Source organism: Schistocerca cancellata, chromosome 5, assembly GCF_023864275.1.
Source record: "Schistocerca cancellata isolate TAMUIC-IGC-003103 chromosome 5, iqSchCanc2.1, whole genome shotgun sequence".
Lineage (NCBI taxonomy): Eukaryota > Metazoa > Arthropoda > Insecta > Orthoptera > Acrididae > Schistocerca > Schistocerca cancellata.
This window is the reverse complement of record NC_064630.1, coordinates 562,363,439-562,380,745: the sequence shown is the minus strand read 5'-3', so window position 1 is coordinate 562,380,745 and position 17,307 is coordinate 562,363,439. Positions and strand designations below refer to the sequence as shown.

At 40.0% G+C, this 17,307-nt stretch overlaps 1 protein-coding gene across 2 annotated transcripts in view; it reads right to left on the bottom strand.

Annotated features, from left to right (window-relative positions):
- Window positions 1-971: 971 nt before the first annotated feature.
- LOC126187453 (uro-adherence factor A) overlaps window positions 972-17,307 on the bottom strand; it is a 126,724-nt gene continuing 110,388 nt past the window's right edge. For both annotated transcript variants that reach the window (XM_049928543.1, XM_049928544.1), the window contains exons 5-7: window positions 15,628-15,782; window positions 1,963-2,043; window positions 972-1,210 (exon numbers count right to left, since the gene is read on the bottom strand). In XM_049928543.1, coding sequence (XP_049784500.1) covers window positions 1,073-1,210; window positions 1,963-2,043; window positions 15,628-15,782 — 374 coding nt within the window. In that variant the 3' untranslated portion in view covers window positions 972-1,072. The remainder of the gene's footprint in view (window positions 1,211-1,962; window positions 2,044-15,627; window positions 15,783-17,307) is intronic.

Below are 17,307 nucleotides of genomic sequence, written 5' to 3'. Positions count from 1 at the left end.
GTTGCTTCGTCAGGAAAGAGGGAAGGAGAGGGAAAGACGAAAGGATGTGGGTTTTAAGGGAGAGGGTAAGGAGTCATTCCAATCCCGGGAGCGGAAAGACTTACCTTAGGGGGAAAAAAGGACAGGTATACACTCACACACACACACACACACACACACACCACACACACACACACACACACACAAGCAGACATTTGTAAAGGCAAAGACTTTGGGCAGAGATGTCAGTCGAGGCGGAAGTATAGAGGCAAAGATGTTGTTGAAAGACAGGTGAGGTATGAGCGGCGGCAAATTGAAATTAGAAATTAGCGGAGATTGAGGCCTGGCAGATAGCGAGAAGAGAGGATATGCTGAAGGGCAAGTTCCCATCTCCGGAGTTCTGACAGGTTGGTGTTAGTGGGAAGTATCCAGATAACCCGGACGATGTAACACTGTGCCAAGATGTGCTGGCTGTGCACCAGGGCATGTTTAGCCACAGGGTGATCCTCATTACCAACAAACACTGTCTGCCTGTGTCCATTCATGCGAATGGACAGTTTGTTGCTGGTCATTCCCACATAGAAGGCTTCACAGTGTAGGCAGGTATATGTGGATGGATGTGTGTGTGTGTGTGTGTGTGTGTGTGTGTGTGTGTGTGTGTGTGTGTGTGTGAGTGTATACCTGTCATTTTTTCCCCCTAAGGTAAGTCTTTCCACTCCCGGGATTGGAATGACTCCTTACCCTCTCCTTCCCTCTTTCCTGACGAAGCAACCGTTTGTTGCGAAAGCTTGAATTTTGTGTGTATGTTTGTGTGTCTATCGACCTGCCAGCGCTTTTGTTTGGTAAGTCTCATCATCTTTCTTTTTAGATATATTTTTCCCACGTGGAATGTTTCCCTCTATTATATTCATATCAATATTTCATGTTAGGCGTAAAGGAAAGGGAATTGCTGGTATCTGCACAGTAATTTAATTATAAGATAGGAATTTAATTACAGTATGGTACACATATTTTATATACAAAAAATAATATTATGTTCCATTATTTCAATTCCGTAATATAAACTTGTACACCCAATACAGAATATAAAAACTTATTCCTCCCATTCCTGATCTGTTTCTGCACATAAGTGCCTCTGTTCCAAACATGATGTTGAACTATTTTCTGTTAATCTTGAAAGTGCAGTTTCAATCACTTGTTTGTTTATATCCACTTCCTCTGACTGTGTATCCTGTAATAATAGAAATATTATGTTCACAATAGTTATTTACAAGCACAAAAATGCAATTTAACAAAGCTGTGGTCAGTAATTCTGCACATAAAACACTGACTGTCAAATAATTGCAACCACCGTAAAAGTAAATCAGCACTCACTGTACAGATTGGGCCTCAAATACTGAACAGTATAACTTCTGTGTTTTACTGTGAAAGTAGACAATCCAACAAAATCTCTCCTATTTTACAATAATAAAACAAAGTAATATTCACATATAGAATTAAGACCTTAGCACATTAATTCTTTATGTTCTTTTATTTATTTAGCCATCTGTGAACATTTTAAAATGTCTCAAAAATAATCCAGAAAGGAGATGGGTACATGATTCTTCACTGGCTTTGTTATATATAAGTTTGGCTAAAATTTTAGTACTGGCAACTGAAATGAGCCAACACACAGTAATTCTGTTATGTTCTCCTTATTTCAATTTATATTATTACATTCATAACTGCATATTTTTATGGCTCTTTTCTTTTACAATTAATTAAACATCTCTCTCTCTCTCTCTCTCTCTCTCTCTCTCTCTCTCTCTCTCACACACACACACACACACACACACACACACACACACACACACACAGAGAGAGAGAGATTCCCGTACACAAACACTCATTTTTAGAGTACAACTGTATTTCACATATTGTAAAAAGTACCACTGAATACTTTCTAAAACTGAATGTAATTCAAGTGATGAAAAAGCTACTAACCTTGAAACATACATCTGTTAATGCTTCTTGGTATTGAAGTCTTGCTATCTGCAATGCTGCCACCAAAGAATGAAAATTTTTCTGTAAAAAAGATATAAATGCTGTATATTGGTAAATATAATGTCAAATAGTGAACAGAGCAGCCATCCTCTCTACATATAAGTTGAATAGTTTGGAGATAAATGGAATGCATTATTCAAATCTTTTTTTTATTACAGATGAGTAAGTTCATAATACCTAAAATGATAGTGCTTGGGCAGTCAGAAACAATGATGCTCTGTATAGATTTTCTATATGACAATGATCTCAAAATATACAACACATTAGCACAGTGTGCCAGCAGACAAAGTAAAAAAGAAAAAGTTCTATTATCAAAATGTCATCACTTATCACCTTTCATGGTCAGTATATCAGATTGCCATATACAAGACCTGGTTTCAAGTGCTTCCTGCTAGGTGGGAATGATGAAGTATGGTCTATTCAGCCTTGCAAACACAACTGAAGAAGTACTTTAAGGAAAAGTAGTAGTATATGTAATTTTACCATTCAGATTTAATTCTTCTGCGATTTCCCTAAACTACTTCAGGTTAATATTTGGCTAGTGCCAAAGTACTACTCTTCATAATGTATGCTGCATGCTATATGGGAAAGATGGCAATTTACTAACAGCATTATGCATTAAAATAGTGCTTATGGCTTACAGACAGTTACAGAAGAGATTCATAATGAATTCATTTATGTTGACAAATTTATTGGGTATGACAAAGAGGCACTTTTGACAGCCTCTTCATGTGTTGCAGCATTTAAGTGTCATTTCCTTCCTGTCATTTTCTTCCTTACTGTCATTTCACATTTTGACAAGATAGGGATCCTAGACTGATGCCCACAAAACTTCAACTTTTTGAAAAGCATCATTAATTTTTGGGTGCAGTTCAGTGCTCTCAAATGAATCAATTTCTAATGCTGAAATTTCAGGCAGCTTTCAGACATAAAACAAAATACTGGATTTATTCCTGCTGCCTTAAATGCTTTGGGGCAATTAGAAGTGCCACTGGTAAAGCAGATACAACAAGTAAAAAATAGTGATTAAATTAGAAGCTGTTTGTGGTAAAGTGATAAAAGAATTGTCAGAGAAAATGGAAAAGGTGTCAGAAGAAAATGAAGGGTATCTATAATACATTGTGTTCCATTTCAGTGATTTTGTTGGGAAGAAAGATCTCTCTTAATCATTTAGATTTTGATTCAAATGAGATTTTCCATTACTAGTCAAAAAAGTTTTTTTAAGTACAGGTTTTGCTGGCTGACAGTAGGGGACCATCTTTATTTGAAAATAGGCACAGGGCACTCACTATATATTGCAACTCAGATTTCATAAAGTTCTAATAATGTCACTATAAAGCATGTTACATCAAATTTCGTAGTTTAGCTTGCTTCTCGTGAACATTTTATTCTTAAATAAAAAGTACATTATCATTACAACAGAAATTTTATCTCATTTCAATACAATTAGGTCACATATTTTATGTTATTGTGCATATTTTTGTAAGTTTTTCGTCACAATAGTATATTTTTCAGTGTATATGAACTGGATCATGCGGACTTTTTTCCACACCATATACCATACAAATCAAAACAGTCCTTTACTTTCCTCATTGACTCATCAATATACAAATGAAGTAACAGTGGTCAAAATGAGAAACCCTGCCTTACACCTTTCCCAATTTTGACCTCTTGTATGTTTTGATATCTTGTATTATTTTGTCTTGCTGATTATAGTCTGCTTCACATAAAGAAAGGGGATTACTGTTCTATATCTCCAGTTGACACAACACTACCTAATAATGGAAAACATTCTGTTCCACTTTCCATTATAAGAAGCTTTCTTGGAACCCATGAATGCAATGTTTATTTCCTTATTTTTTCTAACTTTTCCCTCTATTATTAACCTTAGCATTAAAATTGCTCTTGTTTCTTCTAAAACAAAATTGGCCATCTCCTAATTTACTTTCAAATTTTCCCTTTCATTCTTCAGTAATATCCTCTTGTGAATATTACTGATGCATGCAAGGGTGATAGTTTGTGGAAGCAGGGGGGGGGGGGGGGGGGGGGGCGGCTAACATTTTGGAAGACATGTGGTGACTTGTAAGTAGAAATAAAAACAGTTCCAATTCTGATCCTGTAAAAACCTGCATAATTCTGACTTTTAAATAATTCTCTTGAAAGATAAACCTATGATTACACTAAAATTTGTGGGCATACTGCAAAAACCCATTAAGTGCTGATTTTGTCATTTTTGAGTTATGTATGCATTCTGCATCAGAAAATCAATATCGTTCATCTAGAGAAACCAATTAAGTGCAGTTCTCACTCTAAGAAGTTAAAACATATGTGGCTGAAATCTGTTAAGCTCATAGTGCATCATTCAGGTGTACTTAAATGATTTTTCCTGCACTTTGTCAATGGGCTTGGTGAAATTATTTAAACAACAATAATCCATCAAGTTCACTTAATGAATTCCAGCAGAAAGACATATATGATATACTGGAGACAAATTTTATAAATACTTTGTGGTATGCTTATGTTTCTTAGCTTCAGCTACCAGAAAAGTGATCTGACGTTGGTGTACAATTATATTACATTATGTGAACTGTGTGACATGAATATTATTGTCCATTATATGAAACATATTGAAGATAAATTTGTTGGAGGAGTGTGGTAAGTCTGTATTTAGTATTATTCTCAACACCAGTATAAATGCTGGCCTCTAGCAATATCACCTTACCTCAAAATGTGACATCGGTATTATAGTCAATTACTGTAACTGAGATGCATGAATAGATAAATGCCCATTGTAGCAGAAGCTGCTGTGAGTGCAGTAACATTGTGCCAGTTGACTACGGTGAGTTTAATTCTAAAAAAATGTTTTCAAGAAGTGCACTGCTTGTGCCATTGGCCAAGAAAAGACACCCACAGAAGACAAAAGAACAGGTAAGCAATAAAATGACACTCTAAACATGAACTTAATTCTTACAATGCACTGACATTTTAAAGTGCATGAAATAATTTTATTTCATATTTTTATTTTAAGAAAATGAATTTGTATATCAAGTGCATCAATTGGAAGCAGAGCAGATGATCCAAACAGAACATATGGTGAAGTCCCCACACAGATGAAGATACAAAATAAACCTAAGCAGAAACTGTGTAAGGTAAGCCCAGGGGATGGGGGGAGGGGGGGGGGGGTGCTTTTAGTGAAATGGTAAAGCACAGTGCAGAAGAGATTGATTTTGACTCTGATTGCTCCAGCAAGGATCCTGGCTACAAACCAGGTTCTACATATACATTTACATCTATTTCTGCAAACCATTGTGAGGTACATGGCTGAGGGTACGTCCCATTGTACCAGTTATTAGGTTTTCTCCTTATTAGGGTTTCTCACTGTTCCATTCACGTCAGGAGCACCAGAAGAATAGTTGGTTGAATGCCTCTGTGCATGCAGTAATTATTCTAATCTTATCCTCACTATCCCTATGTGAGTGATTTGTAGGGGGTTGTAGTATATTCTTAGAGCCATTATTTAAAGCCAGTTCTTGGAACTTTGGTAGTAGTCTTTCTTGGGACACTTGATGTCAATCTTCAAGAATCTGCCAGTTTCTCCATGACACTCACACAGATCAAACAATCCTGTGACAATTCAGGCTGCCCTTTTCTGCATATGTTCAATATCCCCTGTTAGTCCTATTTGGTATGGGTGCCACAAACTTGAACAATATTATAGAACCAGTGACACGAGTGATTTGTAAGCACTCTGACTACACTTTCCCCATATTCTACCAATGAACTTAAGTCTACCACCTGCTTTACCCACAACTGAGCCTATGTGATCATTCCATGTCATAGCTCTACAAAGTGTTACAAACAGGTATTTGTGGCACAGCGGTTCTAGGCACTACAGTCTGGATCCGCACGACCGCCACGGTCACAGGTTCGAATCCTGCCTCGGGCATGGATGTGTGTGATGTCCTTAGGTTAGTTAGGTTTAAGTAGTTCTAAGTTCTAGGGGACTGATGACCTCAGCTGTTAAGTCCCATAGTGCTTCCATTTTTCGAAACAGGTAATTTGTATGAGTTGGGCAATTCCAACAGTGACTCCTTGATATTATAGTCATAACATACTCCTTTTTTTCATTTTGTGAAGTGTACAGTTTTACATTTACAAACATTTAAAGCAAACTGCCAGTCTCTGCACCACTCTGAAATCTTATCAAGATCTGATTGAGTATTTATGCAGCTCCTTTAAGATAGTACTTCATTAGAGTCCGAGGTTATTATTAATATTGTCTACAAAGTATTTAGTACACAACATGAACAGTAAGAGCCCCAACACACTTCATTGGGGCACACTTGGCGATGACTCTCCATCTGAGATAATATGCTGTGTCCTCCCTGCCAAAAAGTTCTCAATGCGGTCACAGATTTCACATGACAGCCCTTATGATCGTATTTTTGTCAATAAGTGTAGGTGCGGTACTGCGTCAAATACTTTCCAGAAATCAAGAAATACTGCATCTACCTGGTTGTCTTGATCCAAAGCTTTCAGTATGTCGTGATAAAAGTCAAGTTGGGTTTCACATGATTGATGTTTTTGAAATCCATGCTGGTAGGCACTGAGAAGCTCATTCTGTTCGAACTCAGAATATGTTCTAAGATTCTACAACAAATCAGTGTCAAGGATACTGGGCAGTATTTTTGTGGATCACTTCTACTACCCTTCCTGTAGACAGGTGTGACCTGTGCTTTTTTCCAAGAACTGGGCACAGCGTATTTTTTTTCAAGGGATCTATGATAGATTGTACTTAGAAGAGGAGCTAACTCAGCCACAAATTCAGTATAGAATCTGACAGGGATTCCTTCAGGGCCTGAAGCTTTGTTCAGTTTTAACGATTTCAGCTGTTTCTCAACACCACTGACACTAATACTTATTTCACTCGCCTTTTCAGTGGTAAGAGGATTAAATTGGGGCAACTCTCCTGGGTTTTCCTTTGCAAAGGAACATTTGAGAATGGAGTGAAACTTTTGCTTTGCTACCATCAACTTCAGTTCCTGTCTCATTCACTAGGGACTGCACACTAACTTTGGTGCTACTAAGAGCCTTTGCATATGACCAGAATTTCTTTGGGTTCTGTGCAAGATCACTTGACAATATTCTGCTACGGTAGTTACTTAAGGCTTCACACGTTGCTCTCTTGACAGCTTCTTTGTTTCATTCAGCATCTCTCGCTCAAGTTTCTTTACAGTGACTGTATACAATGGAGGTTCCCTAACATTATGAACTGTTCTACTGGGTACATATCTATCCAGTGACTGGTCAGCTATTCTTTTAACCTGGAGCCTGAGTTCCTCTAGATGCTCCTGTCCTGTGCTGAAAGTTCCAAGTTCCTCACGGAGATATGGCACCATTGATTTTTTATCTAGTTTACTAAACATATACATATCTTTCTGATTGTTTTAGCTGTCCTTTATATTTTTGTAATAATTGTTGCCACCGCCACATGTTCACTGATTTCAGTTTTGAAGGTGATATCCTCAAAAAGCTCAGGTCTGTTTGTTGCCATTAGATCCAATATATTTTCATCATGAGTGGGGTTTCTAACTGTCTGTTATAGGTAGTTTTCAGAGAAGGCATTTACCAAAGTTTCGTAGAATGTCTTATCATGCTCACCACTATAAAAATTGTAATTTTCTCAATTAATTGTTGGATGATTAAAGTCTCCACCAATGACTACAGTATAACTGGAGAACTTGAGTACAAATGAAATGAGGTTTTCTCTAAAGTTTTAGGTTACATTAGGAGATGAATCTGATGGGCAATAGAAGGATCTTATAATCATTTCGTGCCCACCCCTGACACTGAGTCTCACCCAAACAATCTCACATGCAGCTCCAATTTCTACCTTGGTGGATTTGAGTTTTTTGTCTTCTGCAACAAATACGCCACCACCATTTTCCATTTGCCTATCCTTTCGATATACATTTAAATTTTACCCAAAAATCTTACTTCTGTCAATTTCAGGTTTCAAACAGCTTTCTGTACAAAGTATTATGTGAGCTTCATTGCTTTTCATGAGCACTTCAAACTCTGGCAGTTCATTGGGACAGCTTCAACAGTCTACCATTATGATTTTAATACTCTCACCTGTGGGAGGTATTTCTTTCGATCTTACACTGATACTTCTGGGTTTCCTACAGCTAACATTATCTGGATTGGATGGAGAGTCACCTAATCTAAAAAATCCTTGTGTGCACCCCTCCACAGCAGCCTCTGATGTGTAGTGCACTCCTATTTAGGGGAACCTTACAGTTCTCAACCCTACAGCGCAAGTCCAGAAAGACACAGTCATAGAAAATTTTCATACATTGGAGTCTCACTATTCAAGGAAATCCACAAAATGACTGTACTAAGACCCCAAACTAAGTATACCTAAAATTTACAGTCTGTACAAGGAAGAATGCAAAGATTTCAAACCAGTCAGTGAAATAACTCAAAGAAAAATATTTTGTCAAAACTACAATCTTGTCTTCTACAAACCTAAAAGAATCAATGTCAAAGTGTGTGAGAAAGCAAAGAGTTATGAAGAAAACAAAGTGTTGACGACATATTATAATGAGCATATTGCAAGAAAAAATGACAATCAAGCAAAATCTGCTGATGAAGAAAAATGTAAAGTAGACAAGACCTTCATGCACTTGAGTAATGATAACAAAATCAGCAGTAATTAAATACAGCCACTGGTTTTGTTGTTATCATTTGAGCACTGCAGTCACAAGAAAGGTTCACTGTTATAACGTCAAGTTACACAAATATATTTCGAGGACAACACAATACATGTAAGTCACAGATCAAGTAAACAAAGTAAAATGTGTGTACACTGTAACAGTCAAATCAGGACTGAGTCCAAGTCTAGCGACCGCTGGCTGGCTGGCCGTTTAGGTGGCGCGGCTGCTGCATGGCTGGCAGACAGCACCGCATGTAGAGGACGCGCGTAACTGTGCGGCGGCACTTTGAAAGATCAGCGAGTCACAACACTTTTCCCTCCTTTTGAATTTTTTGGACTGGTCTTGACGGAGGTGGCCTGTAGATTGCTAACATCCATAGGTGTTGTTTGACTGGCCGTAAAGTCTTGAGGAGGAGGCTTCCCGTACAGACAGAAGTGTCCCCGATGATAATGGGTCGAGATGACAGGAGATGTGGGGGTCGAATCCGCTGGGGTCTCGTGCCCCAATCTGCCCGTTGCAGCAAGTCCGGTTGCTATAACAGGAGACATGGGCAATGTGTCGGCGTCCGTAGGAGAAGGAAGTGAGTAGAGTTGCTCCGACAGATGATGGTCATCTGGTTCCTGCGTGGGCACGTCTCCTGGTGGCGTTAGTTCTTGTGCTGGCACCGAGATTATGGTGAGAGGGCTGTGTTGTGAGTAATGAGAGATTCCATGATCCCGAGCGCCAGGTAGAGCCGAAGGTGGTGTAACAACATTCAGAACAGGCGTTGCCGGCACACCAGGCCGAAGCTGGTCCAAATGACGCACTGCAACACCCGTGTCCGTCTGGATTTCATACAGGCGTCGGCCACAGTGTCGTAAGATGCGGCCAGGACTCCATTTTGGCCGCCTGCCATATCCCCGTACCCATACCAGGTCGCCGGCGGTGAACCGGCCAAGCGAAGGCACCCGCAGCTGTGAGGTGGAAGGCCACAAAAGATGAAGTAGCGTGCGGGGCTGTCGGACATGTAAGAGCTCAGACGGGCTGTGGTCGCCCATGGGGGTGAAATGGTAAGAAGCCAGAAATTGGAGAAGCGCATGATCAGCAGCAGAAGAAGTCAGGAGTTTCCTCATGTGAGCCTTAAATGTGCGGACCAGTCGTTCAGCCTCACCGTTTGACTGTGGATGGAATGGAGGGGCCGTGACATGCATGACGCCGTGACGGGCACAAAAATCCGCAAAATCGGAAGAGGCAAGTTGCGGACCATTATCAGTAACATGAGCAGAGGAAAGGCCTTCCAAAGAGAAAATGCGAGCTAGAGCATTGGTGCTCACCGCAGTAGTAGGCGACGTGCAACGGACAATGAAAGGGAAGTTAGAGTAGGCGTCAATAACGAGAAGCCAATAAGTACCTAAAAAAGGTCCCCTGAAGTCAGCATGAATACGCTCCCAGGGCTTCTCCGGCGAAGGCCACAGTGACAAAGATAACTTTGGGACAGCGGCCTGTGACGCACAAGGGCCGCAGGCAGCAACTGTGTGTGCGATTTCAGAGTCAATGCCGGGCCAGTACACTGACCCCGTCGCGCCAGAGACACCCCAGTGCCCTTGGTGAAGGAGGTGCAAGACCGAAGCACACAAAGATGCAGGTACCACAACACGCGGCGAAGCATTGTCGGTGGAAAGGAGGATAACACCGTCCCGAGCCATGAGGCGGTAACGCAAAGCGGCGTAGTAGTTCCGCAACGGATCAGAAGTCTTAGTGGACGGACGATCCGGCCAACCCTTCTGAATACAGCGTAAAACCTGGGAGAGGGTAGGATCAGAACCTGTAGCAGCCGCCAGCCGGTCCCCAGTGATGGGGAACCCGTCCACAACTCGCTGCTTGGCAACATCCAGGTGGAAACACAAAAGTTCGTCCTTATCAAATACCAGATCAGGATCCATGGGAAGGCGAGACAGTGCATCAGCATTCGCATGTTGAGCCATCAGCCAGAAATGAATCTCATAATTGAAACGAGACAAGTAAAGAGCCCAATGTTGGAGGCAGTGTGCAGCCTTGTCGGGAAGCGATGCTGATGGATGAAACAGGGAAACAAGTGGTTTGTGGTCCGTAACAAGATGAAATTTGGATCCATAGAGAAAAACACCAAACTTATGAAGAGCATAAATAATGGCCGAAGCTTCTTTTTCAATTTGAGAGTATTTTCGCTGGGCATCCGTGAGCGTTTTGGAGGCATAAGCAATGGGTTGTTCAGAACTGTCAGAAAAATGGTGCACAAGGACTGCATCAACCACGTATTGCGAGGCGTCCATGGCAAGAACAAGATGTTGGCCAGGTCGATAAGTAGCCAGGCATGGGGCCTGTTTCAGCATAGTCTTTAATTTCTGGAAAGCACTATCGCATGACGAGGGCCAGTGAAAGGGCACGTTTTTATGCAACAGGCGATGCAACGGCGTAGCCACCGAAACCGCAGATGGTAAAAACTTGTGATAGTATGCTATTTTCCCCAAGAAGGCCTGCAGTTCCTTAACAGATGTAGGGTGAGGAAGGGCATCAATCGCAGCGACAGTTTGCTGAAGCGGATGAATACCATCCCGAGAGAGTTGAAACCCCAAGTACATGATAGAGGCCTGAAAAAATTTTGATTTCTGAAGATTACACTTAAGACCGGCAGTCTGTAAGACATGAAAAAGTGTGTGGAGATTCTGAAGATGTTCTTCAGTGGTGGAGCCAGTGACAACAATGTCGTCCATGTAATTTATACACCCAGGGACAGGGAGCAATAATTGTTCCAAGAATCGCTGAAAGTGAACAGGGGCGCTGGCAACCCTGAATGGCAATCATTGATATTGATAGAGGCCGAAAGGTGTGTTAAAGACCAGGAACTGCCAGGAAGCAGCGTCGAGAGGACGTTGATGATAAGCTTCTGACAGGTCAAGTTTAGAAAAATACTGGCTTCCAGCAAGTTTAGTGAACAGTTCTTCAGGACGGAGCATAGGGTAAGTGTCGATGAGGCATTGAGCATTTACAGTGGCTTTGAAATCGCCACAGAGACGAATATCACCATTGGGCTTAGCAACGACAACGACAGGAGAGGACCACTCACTGGAAGTGACAGGAAGCAAGACCCCTGAAGCAGTGAGACGATCCAGCTCCCATTTGACCCGATCATGAAGGGCCACAGGAATGGGCAGAGCCCGAAAAAACTTAGGCCGAGCAGTGGGTTTGAGCGTGATATGAGCTTCAAAGTAGTTTGCACGGCCTAACCCATGAGACAAAAGGGACGAAAATGTCATTGACAAGGAATCCAATTGAGCATAAGGAATAGCATCAGAGACAATATTGACAGAGTCATCTATGGAGAACCCAAAAACGCGAAAGGCATAGAAACCAAAAAGATTCTTCACATTACTATGGTCGACCACAAATATGGGAACAGTGTGAGCGACGGATTTGTAAGATACCTCAGCATTTAATTGTCCCAAGAGAGAAATCTTCTGTTTATTGTACGTCCATAATTGCCTAGTGACAGGTGATAGGATTGGAGAACCCAACTGATGATACGTCTGAGAATTGATGATAGTGGCAGCAGAACCAGTATCCACCTGCATGCGAACGTCCCGACGAAGGATTTGGACTGTGAGGAATAACTTCCCTGAAAGGGAAGAAGTACCATTGACAGACAATACAGAAGCAGAATCAGCATCACGTTCATGAATGTCAGGTATGCGGTCGGATTTGCAAACGGAGGACACATGACCCTTCTTTTTGCATTTGTAAAACATGGCCCAACGTTGGGGACAGTCCTCCCGTGAATGATTCATAAAACACCGCCGGACATGAAGGAAGTTGCCGTGGGTTTTGCTGCAGTTTCTTAGAGGTTTGTTTATAGTTAGGCCGAGGCTGTGCTTGGGAGCGTACTGTGGCCACGTCGGCAGGCGGGGACACGCCGCATGCTTCGTCAACAGTGCACAGAGGTTGTAAGTCCCCGACGTCACCCCCTGCCTCTATTAGCACTCCAGCAGCGTGAGAAAGGTCAAAAGACTGAGCGATGGATAGGACTTCATGTAGAGTCGGATTTGCCAACTGAAGGGCACGTTGCCTAACTTCTTTGTCAGGCACCGACTGGATAATAGCATCCCGTACCATGGAATCGGCGTAGGATTCTTTGTGAACGTCAGTAACAAATTGACACTTTGGACTGAGGCCATGAAGTTCAGCAGCCCAAGTGAGATAGCATTGATTTGGTTGTTTTTGACAACGATAAAAGGCAACACGAGAGGCTACCACATGCATATGCTTTTGAAAATATACGGACAGAAGTGAGCACATTTCAGCAAAGGACAAAGATGTAGGATCTTTCAAAGGAACCAATTGCGACAACAACCGATACATTTGAGGTGAAATCCATGAAAGGAACAGAGACTTACATGTTTGGTCATCCGCAACATGAAATGCCAAGAAGTGCTGTTGAAGACGTTTTTCGATCAGACCAGTCTTCGTTGTAAGGAGGAAAAGGAGGGAGCAACAACGACGAGAGACGCCCCCGCATTGGATGCCGTGACGAAATCACGAATCGTATGTGTGAGAAGCATTTGCTGTTCAATGAGACCTTGCAATAGTTGCTCTAAAATAGCCATGGAAACCTGTGGGTCAATGACGAAAAAGAAAAGTCCACTACCTCATCGCCAATTGTTATAACGTCAAGTTAAACAAATATATTTCAAGGACGACACAATACATGCAAGTCACAGATCAAGTACACAAAGTAAAACGTGTGTACACTGTAACAGTCAAAACAGAACTGAGTCCAAGTCTAGCGGCCGCTGGCAGACAGCGCAGCATGTAGAGGACGCGCGTAACTGCGCAGCGGCACTTTGAAAGATCGGCGAGTCACAACATTCACCTTATGCAGTACATGAATTGAAACATGCAGAATCCAAGGATTTATCTAAACTTTCTGCATCTATCATTAAAAACAGAAGTACTGACAGTTTGGGAAATAAAGTTAACTGGCTAAAAGTGAAATGCTTTTTCTGCCAAAAACGCAAGTCAGGTGTGATAAGAGTACAGATACAGTCATTCATAACATTATAAGGAAGTACACACATTCATATTTAAATATGAAAAATATTGACTTACAAGTTCTTCATCCTAAGATTCTTCCAATAAGTGGAAAGAAAAAGAAATGCCTGACACAGTTATGCAAAAAGAGGTACATTCCTGAGAGATTTCACACTGGTATAAGTCTCTCTCTACTTCAACTGCAGCCGCCAGCAAAGTTTCTGAACCTGGTATTGAAGACAGTGATAGCAGTGACGCAGATGTACAAAGTGCAGGAAAACATAACTTCTTTATTGTTTTATAATCATTTAACGAACCAGTAAAATGACTGGTTATACTGATTCCAGTTCTTTAGTGATGTGTTTTTAATATAACTGTTCTCAAGTCGATAAATAATTGAATGATATCTGCCAAAACCACATAAACACAGCAATATTTGTTTTTTTCTGTTGATTATTTAAAAAAATCCATTAACTAGCCAGTTGTGCATCAAGATTTTATAAAAAAAAAGCATCATTAATTAATTACTGCTGTGGACAATCCCTGTGATGACAGAATTATTTGTGGCTTGAAAAAGAAACTAAAAGTTCAGTTCTCTCAATACTTCATAAAATACAGTTAATGCATTTTTGCAGTAAGCCCTTTATTTTTTCCTTTCCCTGGGAGGTGGGAGGGAATAGCGCCCCCCCCCCCCCCCTCCCCAATTGTCCCAAGGTATGGGCCCCATTGGATACATTTGATACTAGGTTGATCAGATGATAATTTTCACATATATCTGCTCCTGCTCTCTTTGGAATTGCAATAATCATGTTCTTTCCCCAATTATATAAATTTCATTTATTTGAGATCTTGTTCTGTCCTTTGGAATTACACTGGCATTCCATTAGTGCCAGGTGATTTGTTCGTCCTAAGTTTGTGCAAAGCATTAAAAAAATACTGTATCTCCTTTAACATCTTTTTCCATTGTCTCCTCATTCATATCGATTTTCAAACTTACACTATTACGTCACTGTTTATTTGTTGAAGTTTATCTGCACAAAAGACAAATAATGTAATGTCAACAGCAAAAAGAGGTGGTTCTGGTATGTTCCTTCATTTCCCAGAACAGTAATACTGCCATGGAATATCTCTCATAAACTCTAAGCAAAATCCTCTTTCTCAAGAGAAGTAACAAAGTGAAGACAGACAGAAAGAAATATAAAATGGGTAAATAATTACTTTAGATTTGTAGGCCACTACACATTCTTGAAAAGAGATAAAATTAATAAATACCATGTTGCTTGCCATGCAGTTTTGTTTCTCGTTTCTTAGGCACTGAGTGGGTGAATGTACACAGCCGTCAAAATAAATAATAATTACAAATGACGCACCTACTCCTAAAATTTGATATCATATTGAAACTTAATAATTCCTTTAGAACAACTGTAAATGAATCCATAATGGAAAAAATTAAGAGAAAGCCAAAAAGTCACACTGTCTGTATTGTGAACTTTCATTTTCATACTTTCTTATCTCCTTTGATAGTACGGATAATAGACTTGGGGATAATAGACTTGGGAAATAAACAAAAACTAGTTGAAAATTGCTAAAAAGCTTTAAGCAGATAGAAATCACAAAAGACAAATACATATACATCTATGCTCTGCAAAGTGCTGTGAAGTGTATGGCAGAGGGAAGCAATACTAAAAAAATGTAGGTTATTGGTTAAGCGTAACTGATAAATTTGTTATACACAAAAGTTATTGCTGATACAGATAAAAAATAAAAGTTTGAAGTAAGCGATACCTATTCATGATAAATACACAAAATCAAAATGAAAAAATACTTTCTGAAAACTCTTCTTTACCTCAGTTCCATCATAGTTAATGATACCAATGCAACTCACAGGGACTTTTTTGAATGTGATTTTCCCAAGTGACCTCCTTTGTAGGGCAAACACATATGGTATCTCCTGTTTCCGTGCACCTTCCTTAAGCTGTTCCACAATATCACATATTCCCCCTAAATAAATAAAAAAATATACAGGTAACAGTAAATAGAAAGTTCAAAGTATTTTTTACACACACACACACACACACACACACACACACACGGAGAATCTTATGCTAATGAATGTATTTAATGATAAGGCAAAGTAAACTTATATGGCTTTACAGCCTGGAGTGCCGAAGGGATACGTTATGCAGTCTAGACAAAGAGACTTTTTTTTCTCCACACACACACACACACACACACACACACACACACAAATACCTTTTATTAATGAAATATGAAGTATATGAGGAGTGTTATAATTTGTTCATTTTGTTGACAATGAGGCAGAGAAAAGAGAAGAAAGATTAGAGTTTAAAGAGGTCATTAGAAATGGAATAAACAGACAGACAGCACATAGCGCTAAGTGGACCTCCAACCTTAATGTTCCCAACCAATGGATGACTCACAGTTACACTGCCAAATACTCTTTCTCCATGAGACCCCATGGAAACATTTGTAATTTAATCAAAGACATCAGCAAAACACCACACATCTCTTTCCCTTGCTGGCTATATACTGATGATGAAAATTTCTTCCATCACAAGTACTTAAAATCTGCAGTACTACATAAAGTGTACATTAGACAGGTTGTTACAGAAGAGTAAATGCATTATGGTGAAACTCATTTGGCCTGTGTACTTTGCAGTCATTTCTTTACCCGTATGCTTAGCTCTCATTTTTCCACATTGCATTTGCCTTTCTTTTTTCTCCTTTTTGTTCTTCTCCTCTTTCCTTTATTTCATTTTTCTTTTTCTTTGCTACTCTGATTTTGGAAAATAAAACAGCCAATCTGCTAGCAAAGAAAATATCAACAGTTGCAGATTAAATGTACTTACATTTTCATTCATTCATTCACACATCATGTTCCACAAATACCCACATGAAGGAGAGCTTTCTGGAAGTGGAACAAGTTCCATATTAGTAAGCACAAGCTGCCACTGGAGGCTACTTCTGTAAGTACCTTAACAACAAATTATGATAAATGTTAATCTACTCATTCACTACAGGGCACGGGTTTGGGGGGGGGGGGGGTGTCCTCTCATTCTGGGGTTTTAGTGACTTGCCTTTTCTTTATAACGTTATGTAACCTGTCTCTCTCTTCTCCCCAAGGAAGGAACTACTAGTTACAAAAGCTAGGATAATGTGTCACTTTTAATTTCATACATGTCTGTCAGCAAAACTACACATTTCGTCTCTTAAATTTTAGCACTAGCCAGCGAGGATTTAATTTTCCTTCAATATCATCTGTTACTCATATTTGGTATGGGTCCTATACAATTGAGCAATATTCAAGGATGGGTCACACAAGAATTTTGTAAGTAGTCTCCTCTGTACTTCAATCAGTATCTCAAAATCCTACCAAAGAAAAGAAGTCTGCCACACACTCAATCTACAAATGAACGCATGTGACCATTCCATTTCATATCCTCACAAATTGTTACACTCATGTATTTTTATTAGTATTCCAACCAAGGGAAACTCCAGTACTGGT